The sequence below is a fragment of the Cladophialophora yegresii genome (assembly GCF_000585515.1).
Source record: "Cladophialophora yegresii CBS 114405 chromosome Unknown aczIN-supercont1.1, whole genome shotgun sequence".
NCBI lineage: Eukaryota > Fungi > Ascomycota > Eurotiomycetes > Chaetothyriales > Herpotrichiellaceae > Cladophialophora > Cladophialophora yegresii.
This window is the reverse complement of record NW_006913045.1, coordinates 3,477,012-3,490,403: the sequence shown is the minus strand read 5'-3', so window position 1 is coordinate 3,490,403 and position 13,392 is coordinate 3,477,012. Positions and strand designations below refer to the sequence as shown.

The following is a 13,392-nucleotide window of genomic DNA, read 5'->3' as shown; positions in this document are numbered from 1 at the left end:
AGGCAGTGAAATAAATGACTCCCCTTCTTGAGCCGTTAACGATCGGAAAGTGGTCATATGAGAGTGGAAGATGTCGTTATTGCAGAAGACGACGACGAAGCAAGTAGCGAAAGGTAGGAGATGCCATGTGTCAGAGCAAACTGGAGTAGCCACCCTGCTGGTGTTGTGAGGCAAGTCAAGCACGAGGCACCGCACAAGTGACAGGGATGGAGAGGCACAAGGCACCGCTGCCTATGACGAAAACCCACCGGGCCGACATCACACCAAAGCCGGCTACAGTCACGGTCAAGGTGGACGGCAAACTCGCCAAGCTTCAGGCACAAAGGAGCACTACGGCGGAGTGCAATGCCACAGGGAGTGCGCGTGGGGGCTTGCGTGGCTGAAGTTTGCGGGCGAGGCTGGGGAAGCCGCGGTTGAATCTCGCCTGCACGCTAAGTCGCGCCTGCCTACTTAACGCGTCTTTTTCAAATGACTGAGCGAGTCGCGCCTTCCCATTATCTTAAATCCGCGTCCCTCGTGCCTTCCTCAGCAGCTCGTACAACCACCACCACCGCAACAAAAGCAGCGACGACCATTCCAGATGGCTGCTACAGTTCTTGGGAAGCGATCTCGCAAGGTCCTTGATGCAGAAGGTACGCAATGTTTCCCGCCCACCCGGATTTTATGAATGCAACTGACCGAATGTGTCTGCAGATGTCGCCAATGTACCTCCTTCTCCCAAGAGACGAACGCGACGCTCAGTACCTGAGATATATGAAGATGCATCTCCAGAGCAAGGGACGAATACAAGGCCCGTCACAACACGTAACAGACAGTCGAAGCGTACCGTTCGAGACAGTCCTGTAAATCTTGTCGAGAATGATATTCGACTCTCGGACGAAAACCTGCCGCCGTCCAATGTCTCAACTCCAACAGCTGCTCGCTTTAAGGACGTCTTTGCTGTCGCCCCCAGTACCCCGAAGCACCGCGTCCGCCTTTCGGGTAGGCTCCTTACGCCTCAATCGTTGCGATCATCTACACCAAAGTCACAAAATGTGTATTCCCGAGCTCGACAGTTGTTCACCCATGCCAGTAATGGAAATATTATTGGACGAGAGGCAGAACGAAACCATTTGAAGAAGTTCATTTCCAAAGCCTTTGAATCCAAAACTGGAGGCTGCACGTATGTGAGCGGGCCGCCCGGCACTGGAAAAAGTGCACTTGTCCAGGAGATCATGCACGAATCTTCAGAGCCACACGTCCGGACCGCCATCGTCAACTGTGTCTCGTTAAAATCTGCCAACGATGTACTCGTCCAACTCAACAGCGCATTCTGTTCAACCAAGGGCAATGCCAAGTCAACCAAGACTAGCCTGGCAAAACTCTTCACGACCACAAAGGCGAACTCCAGCATGTATCTGGTGTTGCTTGACGAGATTGACACGCTGCTCCATGGTGACTGCGATATCTTGTACAACATCTTCGAATGGGCCATGCATCCCTCCTCATGTCTCATCCTGATCGGCATCGCCAATGCTCTGGACCTGACCGATCGGTTTCTGCCACGTCTGAAGCTGAGAAATGTCAAACCACAATTACTACCATTCCTGCCGTACTCTGCACAGCAAATTTCGACCATCATCTGCGAAAAGCTTCGTTCTCTTATACCAGGTGGGACGGCCGGTGGGTCGGAATTCATCCCATTGATGCATCCCGCAGCCGTTCAACTAGCTGGCAAGAAAATTTCCTCTCAAACGGGTGATCTGCGAAAGGCATTCAGTCTGGTCCGTCGTGCTATTGACCAGATCGAACAAGAAACCTTGTTGAAGACGAATCAGGAACAGAGTATAACACCAACCAAAACAGCTCTCAGCGAAATCCGCAATATGGGCTCAAGCATCGGTACTCCATCACCTTTCAAGGACCAGCGTTCGGTACTCGGACAGCTCACCTTTGAGACCGCACCAAGAGCGACAATTGCACATGTGGCCAAAATTGCGGCAAGCATTTTCAACAATGGGACTATTTCTCGTTTGAGCGGCCTCAACTTGCAACAGAAAGCAGTGCTATGTTCGCTGGTGGCTTCTGAAAATCGGCAGTTCCGCCGTGATCCTTACACCACTCCTTCCAAGTCGTGGTCAAAAGTACCTACCGTAAAAGAGTTGTTCGAGAAATATGCTGCTTTGTGTAAGCGTGACGAAGGATTGTTGCAACCGCTCAAGAACACTGAGTTTCGGGATGTGGTGGCCAGCTTGGAGACTCTGGGATTGGTGCAAGAAGCATCCGGGCGAACGTCAAAGCTGCTCACCCCTACTAACACACCTTCTAGATCTGGAAGAGGAGGAATGGATGACAAGCTGGTGGTAAGCGCTGTTTCAGAAAAGGAAATGCGAGACAGCCTTACTGGGCCGGGCTCTGATTTGCTTTTGAGATTACTTGACGAAGAATGATCGCGTAAGGGGTGGACTTTTGGTCTCGATGTTGCATGGTGCTGGCGTTTACCGGGCTATTATCTGCACGAAGCGAAGGAGTGTGTCGTGTCTCGGATTTCTGACCGTGCATCTTGCTCCGACCTCCGCCACAAGCGACGATAGGAGTTTGAATACCACAGTCGTTATGTTTGCTTCCAGCGCCCCGTGCGCCGTAGCTCTGGATGACAGCGTTCGGTGCTCAATTGCGTCCTGCAAGATATGATGTCAGTTGTGACTGGTGATTGCGCGTCCCCCTCGTACACGTGGTCCACTTCGGGTTACATGAGGGGAATGCCACAGCAGCTAGGAATTAATCACCAGCTAGTACCAAGCTTTAGGCCAAGCTTTATTGGAGAGCTAGCCCTGCCATGCTTATTGCCGCCCCGGACCCGGTCAAGGGCGAAAGGGCCCCATAGGCAATTCCGCAAGCCCATATCACTCATTGGAGGAAGCCTACAGGCGTGCGTCAGCCATGCCCCAAAGCCTAATTAACTCATTCGCTCCTGCCACCCACCATGCCGCCGTGGGCTGATGGCGCCCCAACCTGCTCGTCGGCTCCTGCGGATTCATGTTGCTAAGCGAACTGCCAAAATTGCCTGCGCTGTCCTTCATACCATCTCTCGTTCCTTAGTCTATCTCGCATGAATGTATGTTTACCTATTGTGGACCGCCATATCCTCACTCAATGCGCCCTTTTAGCTTCGGTATGCCATCGTAGTCAACACCTGCACACACGTTCCATATAGATCAACCGCAACAACTGAGCACCACCCAATGGCGGACACTGATTCCGAGGCACCCGTCCTGCGCAAGGACGGAGTGATCCCTCACCAAGCCGACAAACTCGGACCTAAATTGGCCGAACAAACAGAGAAACTCGAGCAGGTATATCGCAGCGCAGCCGGCGCCGACACTTCCGACAAGAAAGAAAAGAAGGGACCAGCGGGCGGCTTCGATGCCACGCCCGTACCAAGCGCACCGCCTGGTTACACGGTCAAGATTACATTCCACAAAGCGGAGAATCTGCCCTTTGCAGATTTTGGCACTCTGTCGTCCGATCCATATGTTCTCGCGATCCTCCAGACGCAGCTGCCTAAGAGGCATAAACAGGATCCAGATTTAAAGTTGAGGACGCCGACGATACATCGGAACACAGACCCGGAGTGGGAGACGGAATGGATTGTTGCGAATATTCCCGCAAGCGGCTTCCATATGAAGTGCAGACTATACGACGAGGATCCCGCTGACTCTGATGATCGGCTCGGCAATGCACACGTCGATGTGCCTCATATTGACGACAACTGGAAAGGGTTCTCGCACAAGAAGTTCCAATTGAAGAAGCGCATGGCCAGCAAAAGAGCCTACACGCTCCGTGGATGCGCCGCTCTTATCTCTAGGAAAGTGAAGTTGCACGGAGACCTTATCGTCAGTGTGGAGAATTTAGGCAGGACCGACGCAGAGGACGGTGGTCGCGCGTACACCCTCAGCCCTTTACCATGGTCGCAACACCACTCACCCTTGATCGGGCGGATAACAGGTACCAAAAACACGGAACAAGGCAAAGACGGGAAAGAGGTACAGCGGTATAAGTGAGCAAATTTTCACTGCTCTTCCTTTAACAGACACTGACTCAACGACAGCTTCCAATCCATTCAAATGCAATTCCGCGGGCCCGTCCCGGCAGAGCTCTATCACCGCTACGTGGAATTTCGGCCCTTTGTAGCCGGCATGTTCACCTCGCACAGCATCCGTGGGCGGCTCCTGAATCGCGCTTTACACCACCAGCACAGCCGGATCTACAACTACGATCGCACGACAAAATACGGCTCCTTTGCCGAACCGTGCCTCGAGATGACGAATCAGTTTCTTGATTTCGTCCATTACGACGAAGGAGGACGGATTTTCACATACGTCTTGACCCTCGATGGACAATTTCGTTTCACAGAAACCGGGAAAGAGTTTGGAATCGACCTGCTAAGTAAACATACCATGCACAGCGACGTGAGCATCTATATCGCCTTCTCTGGAGAGTTCTTCATCCGACGCGTTAAGCATGCCAAGATGCACAAGGACGATGCAACAGTTGATCCTCAGAAAGAAACACACCCACCATCCACACCACCCGACGAAGAACAAAACGACAATGAGGGAGGTTCGGGCAGACCATGCACGGGTACAAAATTATGTTCGAGCCTAGGTTGTCCGTGTCAAACAAACAACGCACCTTCCTCTCCTTCGCCTCAACCTAACGGCAACAATATAAAACCCGAGAAGGACAGAGACCCGACGCACTACCAGCTCATCATTGACAACGACAGCGGCACCTACCGGCCCAATGCAGAAAAGCTCCCTCTTCTAGAGGAATACCTCAGGGCAAGCCTTCCAGGCCTGAAGATCAAAACGCTCGACTGCCAAGCCGACGCGGAGGTCCAACAAGCTCTCAAGAAGGAACAGAGGGAGAAGAAAAAAGCAACTGCCGGAGGGAAACCCGTCATGTACATGCAGAACCTCAGCTTGTCAAGCTTGAGCAGTTCTGACGAATCGGATTTAGACTCGATGGCCGAAGCCGGCGAGGATCGGCCCCCGAAAGAAAGTCGGTACAAGAGGGAGATGCACAAATTCATGGACGGGGGACGAGATGAGCATCATGGCGATGCAGTTGACGATCAGCAGGTCAACGCGGAGAGGATTCTCCACGATCGTGGCGTCGATGGCACAGCAGAACACGAGAAGGGCGAGCAACAAGCCACCCCTGCTCATGCTGCGGAAGGCGGCGATCTGAACGCAAAGCGGTAGTGGCGCTCGAATCGCCTGATCCCCAGAAAAAGGAGCATCGAAGTCGACTTGAAATTCTTGTGGCCAAGAATTAAACTTGCGTTTACGGCGCAAGCGGCTCAGCCCGATCAGGTGCAACACTGGTAGCATTGAGGACCTTGTGGGATGAAATCGAGAACTTTTGCAGACTTCAATTCAGCGACCTATTGTTTTTGGGGTTTGTGAGTCCGTACAAAGATAGCGACGAGATGAGATAAGATGAAAATTGATACCCTTTGCGCGTGCGAGTAATGGTACCACAGTACTCCGTATTGGAAGTTTGATTGAAACAGACATATAGTACCTACCTGGTATGTTGACACTTTCCCCTCGTTCTGCAGACTCAGCCCACGCGATCCCCTGCCATGCCATGCAAGGTGTCGTGTTCTTCTCTGTACGCGAACATCACGATCCATCTGACTGTGTGTGCACATGTATGCGGACTGTGGGGTTGTACGTATATACCCTTTTGGGAGGCTCTGTAATTTAGGCGAGCAGTTGATCGAGGTGAAAGGGGGAAGGCGATATGTGGGTGAGATGGGTCCGACCAGTGCTGTACAGTAACTTACCTAGGTACAGTACGAGCAATGGTGCAGGTATATTATGGTCAAGATGACTTGGAAAGGTGTTTCTCCTTTCATTGTGAAGGGTGCTTACTGCGGCTGGAGGCCGATCCTTGGAACATCCTCTGTCGACCTTCATTCTTTCACTATGGTCTCGTCCCTATCTATCCCATTCGGCCGTTCAAAGCATAAGCACTGTGTGTCCCACTCACAGGTTCACATATCCACCGTGGTTCAGCTCCTGCATTCCTTCCATTGACTTTTGTGTGGCAGGGGCTTGTGGCATCAAGCTACATGCCCGAACCTTTGAGACCCCATGCCGACATCCATATATACTCCAGGTGTTTGAGATTGTCCAAATCTCCCTGCCAAACACCGCGCTTGTCCTGTAAAAGTCGACGTTGCCACCCTTTGGCCCCTTCTGCTTCCGTCAGATAAGAGACGTTCAATAGCTTTCACGTCTCCGCTTCTCCTCAAGGTCCGCTAGTACCTTGCCGGTAGCTTCGACGATCAGGGCCCACTCTGTTTCGTGGATTCTCTCCTCGAGTTCCTCTCGGGTTTCTCCCGACTTGATTTCAACTTCCCTGACCAGGATGGGCGCTCCTCGGTCGACTTGGTCGATCACATAATGGACCATGACTCCTGTCTTCGAAATCTCGCCCCTTTGAAATGCCTCGTATGCTCGACCTATGGCGTTTGCGCCATCAAATTGTCCCGGTAATGCTGGGTGCAGGTTGATGATGGGCACGTTGGCCGAGGCTAGGGCGTTGACGAAGCCTGGGGATAAAATATGCATCCAGCCTGCACAGACGACCAGATCCGGGCACGGAATATGCGTGAGAATCTTCTGAGCCAAGTCTGCATCATATTGCTTCCGCGCGGCTGTTATACCGGCCTCTGTATCCGGGAATTTCTTCTTGTACTGCACCAGATTGTGGTACGTGGTGAATATGCCCGCGTCTTGGGCACGAACCAACCCTTTGGCTTCTTTACGATTTGATATGACGTGGCCGATGCGAGCGTTTGGGAGGACTCGGTGGGAAGTTGATCGATCTTTCGAGGAAGGAGCTTGCCCACAAGCGTCAATGAGCGCCTGGAGGTTCGTACCGGAGCCGGAGATGAGAACGGTCAAATTGAAGGACGTGGAGGCGCTCCATTTCCGGGACTGATCGGTCGACACGGGCTTTGAAGACATGTTGCCGCTACCGTGGCTCGTGACTATGAGCAACAAGGAGAGCAGTAGGTAGCGAGAAGGGCAGAGATAGGTCGACGAGGAATTTTAGAGCGTCGGCGACGACCGGGTCAACAACGGTGGTCGCTTGTCTATCCTGCACTGCCCATTTGTATGTGCGCGAAGAGACAGATGAGGTGAGAGACAAGCGACAGGTGCGACATCTGGGCTGCGACAGACAGACGGAAGCGGCGCAGGGCTTGTGGAAGCGTGTGAAAGTGCTACAAGTACATGTAACTCAGGTGGGGTCCTGCCCGGGTGGAGAGGCATAGAGAGGGGATGGTCAAGACTCGAGAGCTTGCCCTGAACGACAGCGGAACAGGAACCAGCCGCGCCCCAGCCAGTAAGCATATGCATTGACGTGCTTTAGGGCTGTAGGCTTGCCTAAAAACCCGGGTGAGGCGCCGGGGATCAAGTGTTCGCGCCTAACCTCCCCGGAAGTGACTGTTTAGCGCCTGGGCTCGGGTACGTACCTCGTACCTGCGGGCAGCTTTTTCTTGTTCTCAGTCCCTTCAGCTCATGATCTTCTTCGTCACACCACAGCTCGGCAGTGCCTCTGGACTGGTTTGGCAGCCGATCCTTGCTCAAGCGCATGCAGGTAGTTTCTCTCGAGCTTCCTCAGGAGAAAGACCCATTTCTACGTCGCGTGCTCGTTACGGAGTACAGGCATTATTTGAGCTCATCTTCTAGACGTCCTCGAGCCACCCGTCATCCAGGCCAATGGGCCGAGATAGACTCACTTCACGCATGGGGAAAGTACCTCAGAGGAAGAATCCCGGCACCCATCCTGGGCGTCCATCGCTTCTTGGATTTTGACGGACTGCATGCCATCGTTCCAGCCTCACATCATCTTGCACCGGGAAGTGTATCCTGGGGCCACTCCACCGCGGCAATCGACGGCTTGGAGATCGCTAAATTCTCGACACCAGGCAGAATAATCGGAAGAAGACGGAGTCCGAGAAGTCGCCATGCCATGCAGAGAGCAGCGGGTCGAATGCACGCCCTAAATTGGTACAGCTGTCACACTCTCATTGGGCCTCTTTCCAAATGAATGAACGACCGACAGATAGCCGCAAGATCTGTTAGCATCCGCAACCTGTTTTTCGTGATCGAAGCTAACCTGCGGCCTGAACGATACTCCCCCAGCACAAGCGTCCGTGAATTGGGACGAAGATTCTCAGGCACGCCGGATCGAAGCTTGATGTGGTCGCTACTGAAGTTCCCTGTTGTGACGTCACCTTGATCGCACAGAAGGTCATCGCAACTATTCAATCAACAGTGCAGGCGGCTCCCTGTTCCTGCTTATCTGTCCGTCCGAGGTCCGGGGGTTGGACTTCGGAAGAAGACACATCTCACTGTAGCAGGGTCTCTCTGCCATGGCATTTCAGACAGACCGATCATATCTAGGCTGGTCAAACGTCATCGGCCCCATCCCCAAGCCAAGCACGAAGAGAAATGCTCCCTTTCTTCACCAAGAGACACAATCCTAACTTTTCTCATTTCGTGCTGCTCAAAGCACACCGCCCGGCCACGGAGCATCGTCCCTGATGTTCTCAAACTTGTTGTGGCGTCCGTCTGTATAACACATCTTCCACTGACTCAAATCCAAGCCCTCCTGCGGCTGCTCCAGCGTCACCACGTTGAACTGAAAGAACTCGATCGTCTCTCCCTTCCACTCGAAGCTCCCCTCCGCGGCTACATGGATGCCGCAGGTGCCGCAGAAGTATTTGTGCACGTTGTGTTCAGGATTCATGCGATAGTCCTTGCACTCAGAGAACGAAGACAGGGAGATCAAGTGGAAGTCCGAGCGTGGCAGCCGAATCCCCGTGTATCCCTGCTTGAGGCAGATTGTGCAATTACAGCGGCCGGCCCGGGGGTTGTCGAGCCGAGACTGGGGGATGGCAACGGTGTATGTGATGAACTTGCAGTGGCAGGAGCCGTGGAATGTTCTTTTGATGTCTTCTTGTTCGGGCGTCGACATTTCGGAGAGGGCTTGCAGAGCCACGATGGTAATTGTGTAGATGCGGTCTGCGATGCGGTGCTTGGTCTGTGCAAGCGGTAGACCGTCCTGGTCCAGTAGTCGGACCGACCAAGACTCACGATGGGTAGTACACGCTAGATATACTGTGTACTTCGACCAGAGCTGAATGGTGCCAGCGTGTCGTCTTCTGTATCTTGGATGGTAGATCAATATAAATATATTACTCGGTAATCCGTGTACGCAGTTTCTATATTGCCGGAGTCTTGGTGTCCCTAAGTCCTATCGCTGATTGGGCGGTCCAAGGCCGTAGGGGGCTGGTGCCTATTCTGTGCCTGGAAGCATTGCCGTCAATTACCGATTATCACGAACGGCCGTCACCTGTCGACGCGCGGGCTAAGATGCTGTGAGGGTAGCCATGCCGGGGTCACCCGGCGAGCGAACATGAAACCAGCCACGTGGCGGGTGAAAAGGAGGCGAGAAGCGAGCGGCGTAACAAACCGCCCGCCATGCTCGGTCCTTGTACCGATATGACGATGTACTTCCTGCATCGAAGTCTCCACAAAGGAGGTTCTCCTCCCTGACGTATACTTCGTACGTCTGTGTCGTATCTGGCGGTACCTTGGGTAGCTGACCGGCCTCATACATGTGTAACGCACCTACTGCGTCCTTCGTATCAAGGTAGCCAAAAGCCAAACGTGTTCTCCTCTATTGACACACCGACGGAGTAAGTCCCATCCGACTAAACCGGTAGACCTGTGCAGGATGCCACCCTCGGGCCTCGCGATCTTGCTGGGCGCCGGTCCCACCACCGGAGCGGGCATCGCCCGCGTGCTGGCCCGTCCCTCCCAAGGAAATCTCGCCGTCGCGCTCCTCTCACGCAGCGGCGACACGGCCCTCGCGGACCGCCTCTCCCGGGAGTCCGGGGGCGGTGTGCTCAAGGCGTTCAAATCCGACACCGCGGAGACCCGCCTGACCGACGCCTTCAGCGAGGTCCGAAAATGGGCGGCGTCCTTCGACGACGGGGATTCCAAGCTGAAACTCAAACTCGCCATCTGGAGCATCAAGCATAGTCACAAGACGGCGTTCGAGGAGGAGACCTCGTCCCGCTTTGGCGATTCGTTGCAAGTCTACGTCACGGGCGCGATGGTGTTCAGCCAGCTCGCCTTGAAGTGGTTTTTGGAGCAGTACCCCCACGACAGTGCCGGGAACCCTGGAAGCGGCGAGGAGGAAATGGTCAAGAAAGGGACTTTGATCTTCACGGGCACGTTGGGCGCGTTGAGGACCAACGCCGGGTACGCGGCCTACGGCGCGGGTAGGGCGGGAGTCAGGATGTTGGCGCAGAGTCTGGCGAGGGAGTACTCGGCCAGGGGGGTGCATGTTGTGCATGCGATTGCGAATGGTGGGATTGTGGATGCTGACACCTCTTCTGCGGCGGGTGATGATGATGCGGAGACGAAGGAGAAAAAGGGTAAAATCTTGCTAGGAGAGAGGATACGGGCGGAGAGTGTGGGAAGGTTGTATCTGGATTGTATGCGGCAGAGCTGTGACTTGTGGGTTCATGAGTTGGATATGAGGCCTGCGAGGGAGAAGTTCTGATGGGCATAGGGAAAGGGACGGGCTTTTGTGATGCGTGATACGGAAGCCGCAAGATGCCTCTAACCAGGGACAAATATGAGACATTGAACGATACGTGAGATGCCTCATTGTGATTGATCGTGAGTCCAAGGGAAGGGATATGAAAACTTGTGTCTAAGCGAGGAACTCCGCTGGCAACCAGAAAGGCAAGGGCGGGACCTGGGAACCGCTCGAATCTCTCGAATGAATATCATAACAGCACAGACTACATAGTATTCTCATACGCCTGAACTATCTGACTTCCGCCGCCGTCCTCTGGGTGAGGGTGACTGCTGTAGAGTCTTTCTGCACGCGTGCCTCTGCGTTGATAACTCTGATGGAGACGGTCATCAAGCCTGAGGCTGTTTCCCATGAGTCTGTGTTGATGCCTCCAGGCGTTATTAGTATACGCCTCTAGGTTGACAGGCTATAACGCGTCCGTGGTATTTAATGGACATAGCCCTTTGTAGCTATATACCTAGTACCAGGTAGGCATTCGTTCGAACTCCTTCATAATATCCTCCGAATCGGGTAATAGTCCACCGCCCATGAACTTGAAATCGTTGACGAAGAGTAGCGTGTCTTTTGTTTCATCGGATACACGACTCGCTTGGTCGCACGGGACTTGGTCTCTCATTCCGTCACTATCCATCGGCGCTTTAGGCTTTCGAGCTGTTAAGGGCGTTCCTTCCGCTGATCTAGGCGCAGAAGGTAGCTGGGATACATAGCCTGAGTCTTGCGGCAAGTAAGCGGTGGGCCCAACGGTTGAGAGATCCACAGACGTTGGGGACCAAAATCGGCGCTTAAAGTCACGGGCCTCTTCGGGTTCAAAGTCATCCTGCTGGTATAGAGTTAGCAAGTTCGTTATTTCACGGGTGAGGTGGCTATTGGCCTGCGGTGACTTACCTCAACCGGGCGTTTTGGTGTTCGAGGGGGGGAGGAAACAACAGCTAGATCCGCATAGTCGTCGCCCTGGAAGTCCTCCGAAAACACCTTGCTAGCTACGTCCACTAAAGTTGGGAGCTCAACTGAGGCCAAGTCTACTGTCTGTCGGATATCTTCCAGGCTACGGGTCATCGGAATGATATAACCTGACCCAAAGGCATCAGAGGCGATGACGTGTCCGTAGACTTCAAGCCGAGATGGATTGAGGACCCAAGACCCTGAATCGCCGTCACGAATTTCTGCACATCGGGTCAGCCGAGTGGACACTCCGTAGGCGTGTGGACTTACCGGCGCCATTTTCCAAATTCAAGGTGTACACATCCACAAACTCTTTGCCGTAACCTAGCCAGACTCGACAGGGTAGAGACGACATCACTCCGGACTGGATCCCTTGCACACCACTCTTCATGACGACTGAGAATGTTGCTGAATCCATGAGATCGACGACGCCCACTTTGAAGTCCCCTGCACGGTATTGGCGATGACCGCCTTCGAAAGCTCCAAAGCTGTTCGGTCGGAACGCATGCCGGTCGTCAAAGCCAATCAGTGCCCAATCATAATCCTGTGGGTTCCGAGGAAGCTGCGCGGCGGATGGAGCAATGAACTGTCCTACCCTGTGCCACGACGAGGACAGATGATTTTCAGGCGACGGCCGTTCGTCAAGGCCACACGCCGGTCCGAGTACAGGAGGCTGGGGTGTCTCAAATGGGTCGTCAGGGTCGCTGAGGTCCTCGTCTTCATCTTCGTCCTCGTGGTCCCAATGGTCACTGTCGCGATCGCTGTCGTCCTCACTTGCCGCTAGATGTAGAGAATGTACGCCATCCCATCGATTTGTGAGGTGGCGGGCAGTCATACCGTACAAAGCATAATCACCGTCGTGAAAAGTCAGCTTGATAAGACCCCCACAGGTTCCGAGCTGGTATTCATCGCCGTTGACAAGCTTGATCGGTGCGCCACACAGTGTTGTAATCGGACCCGGAGGATCCATGGGATCCCTTATACAGACATCGATTGCAGCGCCTCTGGTCTTTGGAGATTGGCCGACCACCAAAACGTCAAAGGAAGGGATTGATGAGTCCTCTGGTCGGATGACGTCCTTCACGTGTTGTTGTTCGAAGTACTTTCGGGCCCGTTTGGCACCAGTCTCGTGGCATAATACCACAATCCAGACTTTGGCGGTTTCCTCAGTCTGTCCCAGCACCATCAGCCTCAACGCCATCGGCTCACGCCTTACTGATCGCTTTTTCATGTGGCGGAGCAACGGCGCTTCAACCCGCTCGAGGACATCTTTGAAACGAGCGATAGTCGCTGCGTCGACCGGCTTGTTGAACTCTTGCAAGTTGCCCCTACCAGAGGGAAGGAACAGCACTCGGCCAGCACCACCGCCGCTGTCAACGGAACACGGCTTGGCGGTCTTTTCGAGGGGTTTCGGGGTCAGTGACGCGCTGCCATAACCAGAGTCTACAGGCGGGCCTGCAGGTCCATCGAAGGCTGAGCTCGCATCTCCTGTCTGGGTACTGATCGGACGGGGTTGCGGCACGGTCGTGCCTTCAAGAGCAACGCCGCCCTTTATCGACGTCATTTTCTTCCCAGCTTCTCACAGACCTCAAAACTGGAGATTAGAAATTCTCGAAAAAGGAGAAGTCGTCACTTTCACGCTCCTCCAGTTTCTGATGGAGAAGTGGCAGGTGCCCAAATGATATTTCAACGGACAGAGATCATGAAAAGCCTGATGGGCACCGTGGCTTCGCGCCAGCGGACACAGCCACCACTGGATGTTTCGTGGCCAGCCAG

At 53.8% G+C, this 13,392-nt stretch overlaps 6 protein-coding genes across 6 annotated transcripts; 3 read left to right on the top strand and 3 right to left on the bottom strand.

The window, feature by feature from the left end:
• Positions 1-580: 580 nt before the first annotated feature.
• Positions 581-2,429, top strand: A1O7_01253 (uncharacterized protein; the record flags this gene model as incomplete). Its single annotated transcript, XM_007755291.1, has 2 exons — positions 581-632; positions 694-2,429. 2 exons carry the CDS (start codon positions 581-583, stop codon positions 2,427-2,429), a joined length of 1,788 nt encoding a protein of 595 aa, XP_007753481.1.
• A 795-nt stretch (positions 2,430-3,224) lies between these two features.
• A1O7_01252 (uncharacterized protein) lies at positions 3,225-5,246 on the top strand (the record flags this gene model as incomplete). Its single annotated transcript, XM_007755290.1, has 2 exons — positions 3,225-4,039; positions 4,091-5,246. 2 exons carry the CDS (start codon positions 3,225-3,227, stop codon positions 5,244-5,246), a joined length of 1,971 nt encoding a protein of 656 aa, XP_007753480.1.
• A 1,026-nt stretch (positions 5,247-6,272) lies between these two features.
• Positions 6,273-7,022, bottom strand: A1O7_01251 (phosphoribosylglycinamide formyltransferase; the record flags this gene model as incomplete). Its single annotated transcript, XM_007755289.1, has 1 exon — positions 6,273-7,022. The coding sequence occupies one exon, from the start codon at positions 7,020-7,022 to the stop codon at positions 6,273-6,275; it is 750 nt and encodes a 249-aa protein (XP_007753479.1).
• Positions 7,023-8,568: 1,546 nt separating this feature from the next.
• A1O7_01250 (uncharacterized protein) lies at positions 8,569-9,039 on the bottom strand (the record flags this gene model as incomplete). Its single annotated transcript, XM_007755288.1, has 1 exon — positions 8,569-9,039. The coding sequence occupies one exon, from the start codon at positions 9,037-9,039 to the stop codon at positions 8,569-8,571; it is 471 nt and encodes a 156-aa protein (XP_007753478.1).
• A 762-nt stretch (positions 9,040-9,801) lies between these two features.
• Positions 9,802-10,635, top strand: A1O7_01249 (uncharacterized protein; the record flags this gene model as incomplete). The annotated part of the gene is made up of 1 exon (XM_007755287.1): positions 9,802-10,635. The coding sequence occupies one exon, from the start codon at positions 9,802-9,804 to the stop codon at positions 10,633-10,635; it is 834 nt and encodes a 277-aa protein (XP_007753477.1).
• A 496-nt stretch (positions 10,636-11,131) lies between these two features.
• A1O7_01248 (uncharacterized protein) lies at positions 11,132-13,180 on the bottom strand (the record flags this gene model as incomplete). Its single annotated transcript, XM_007755286.1, has 3 exons — positions 11,132-11,494; positions 11,560-11,837; positions 11,887-13,180. 3 exons carry the CDS (start codon positions 13,178-13,180, stop codon positions 11,132-11,134), a joined length of 1,935 nt encoding a protein of 644 aa, XP_007753476.1.
• Between the last annotated feature and the right edge of the window lie 212 nt (positions 13,181-13,392).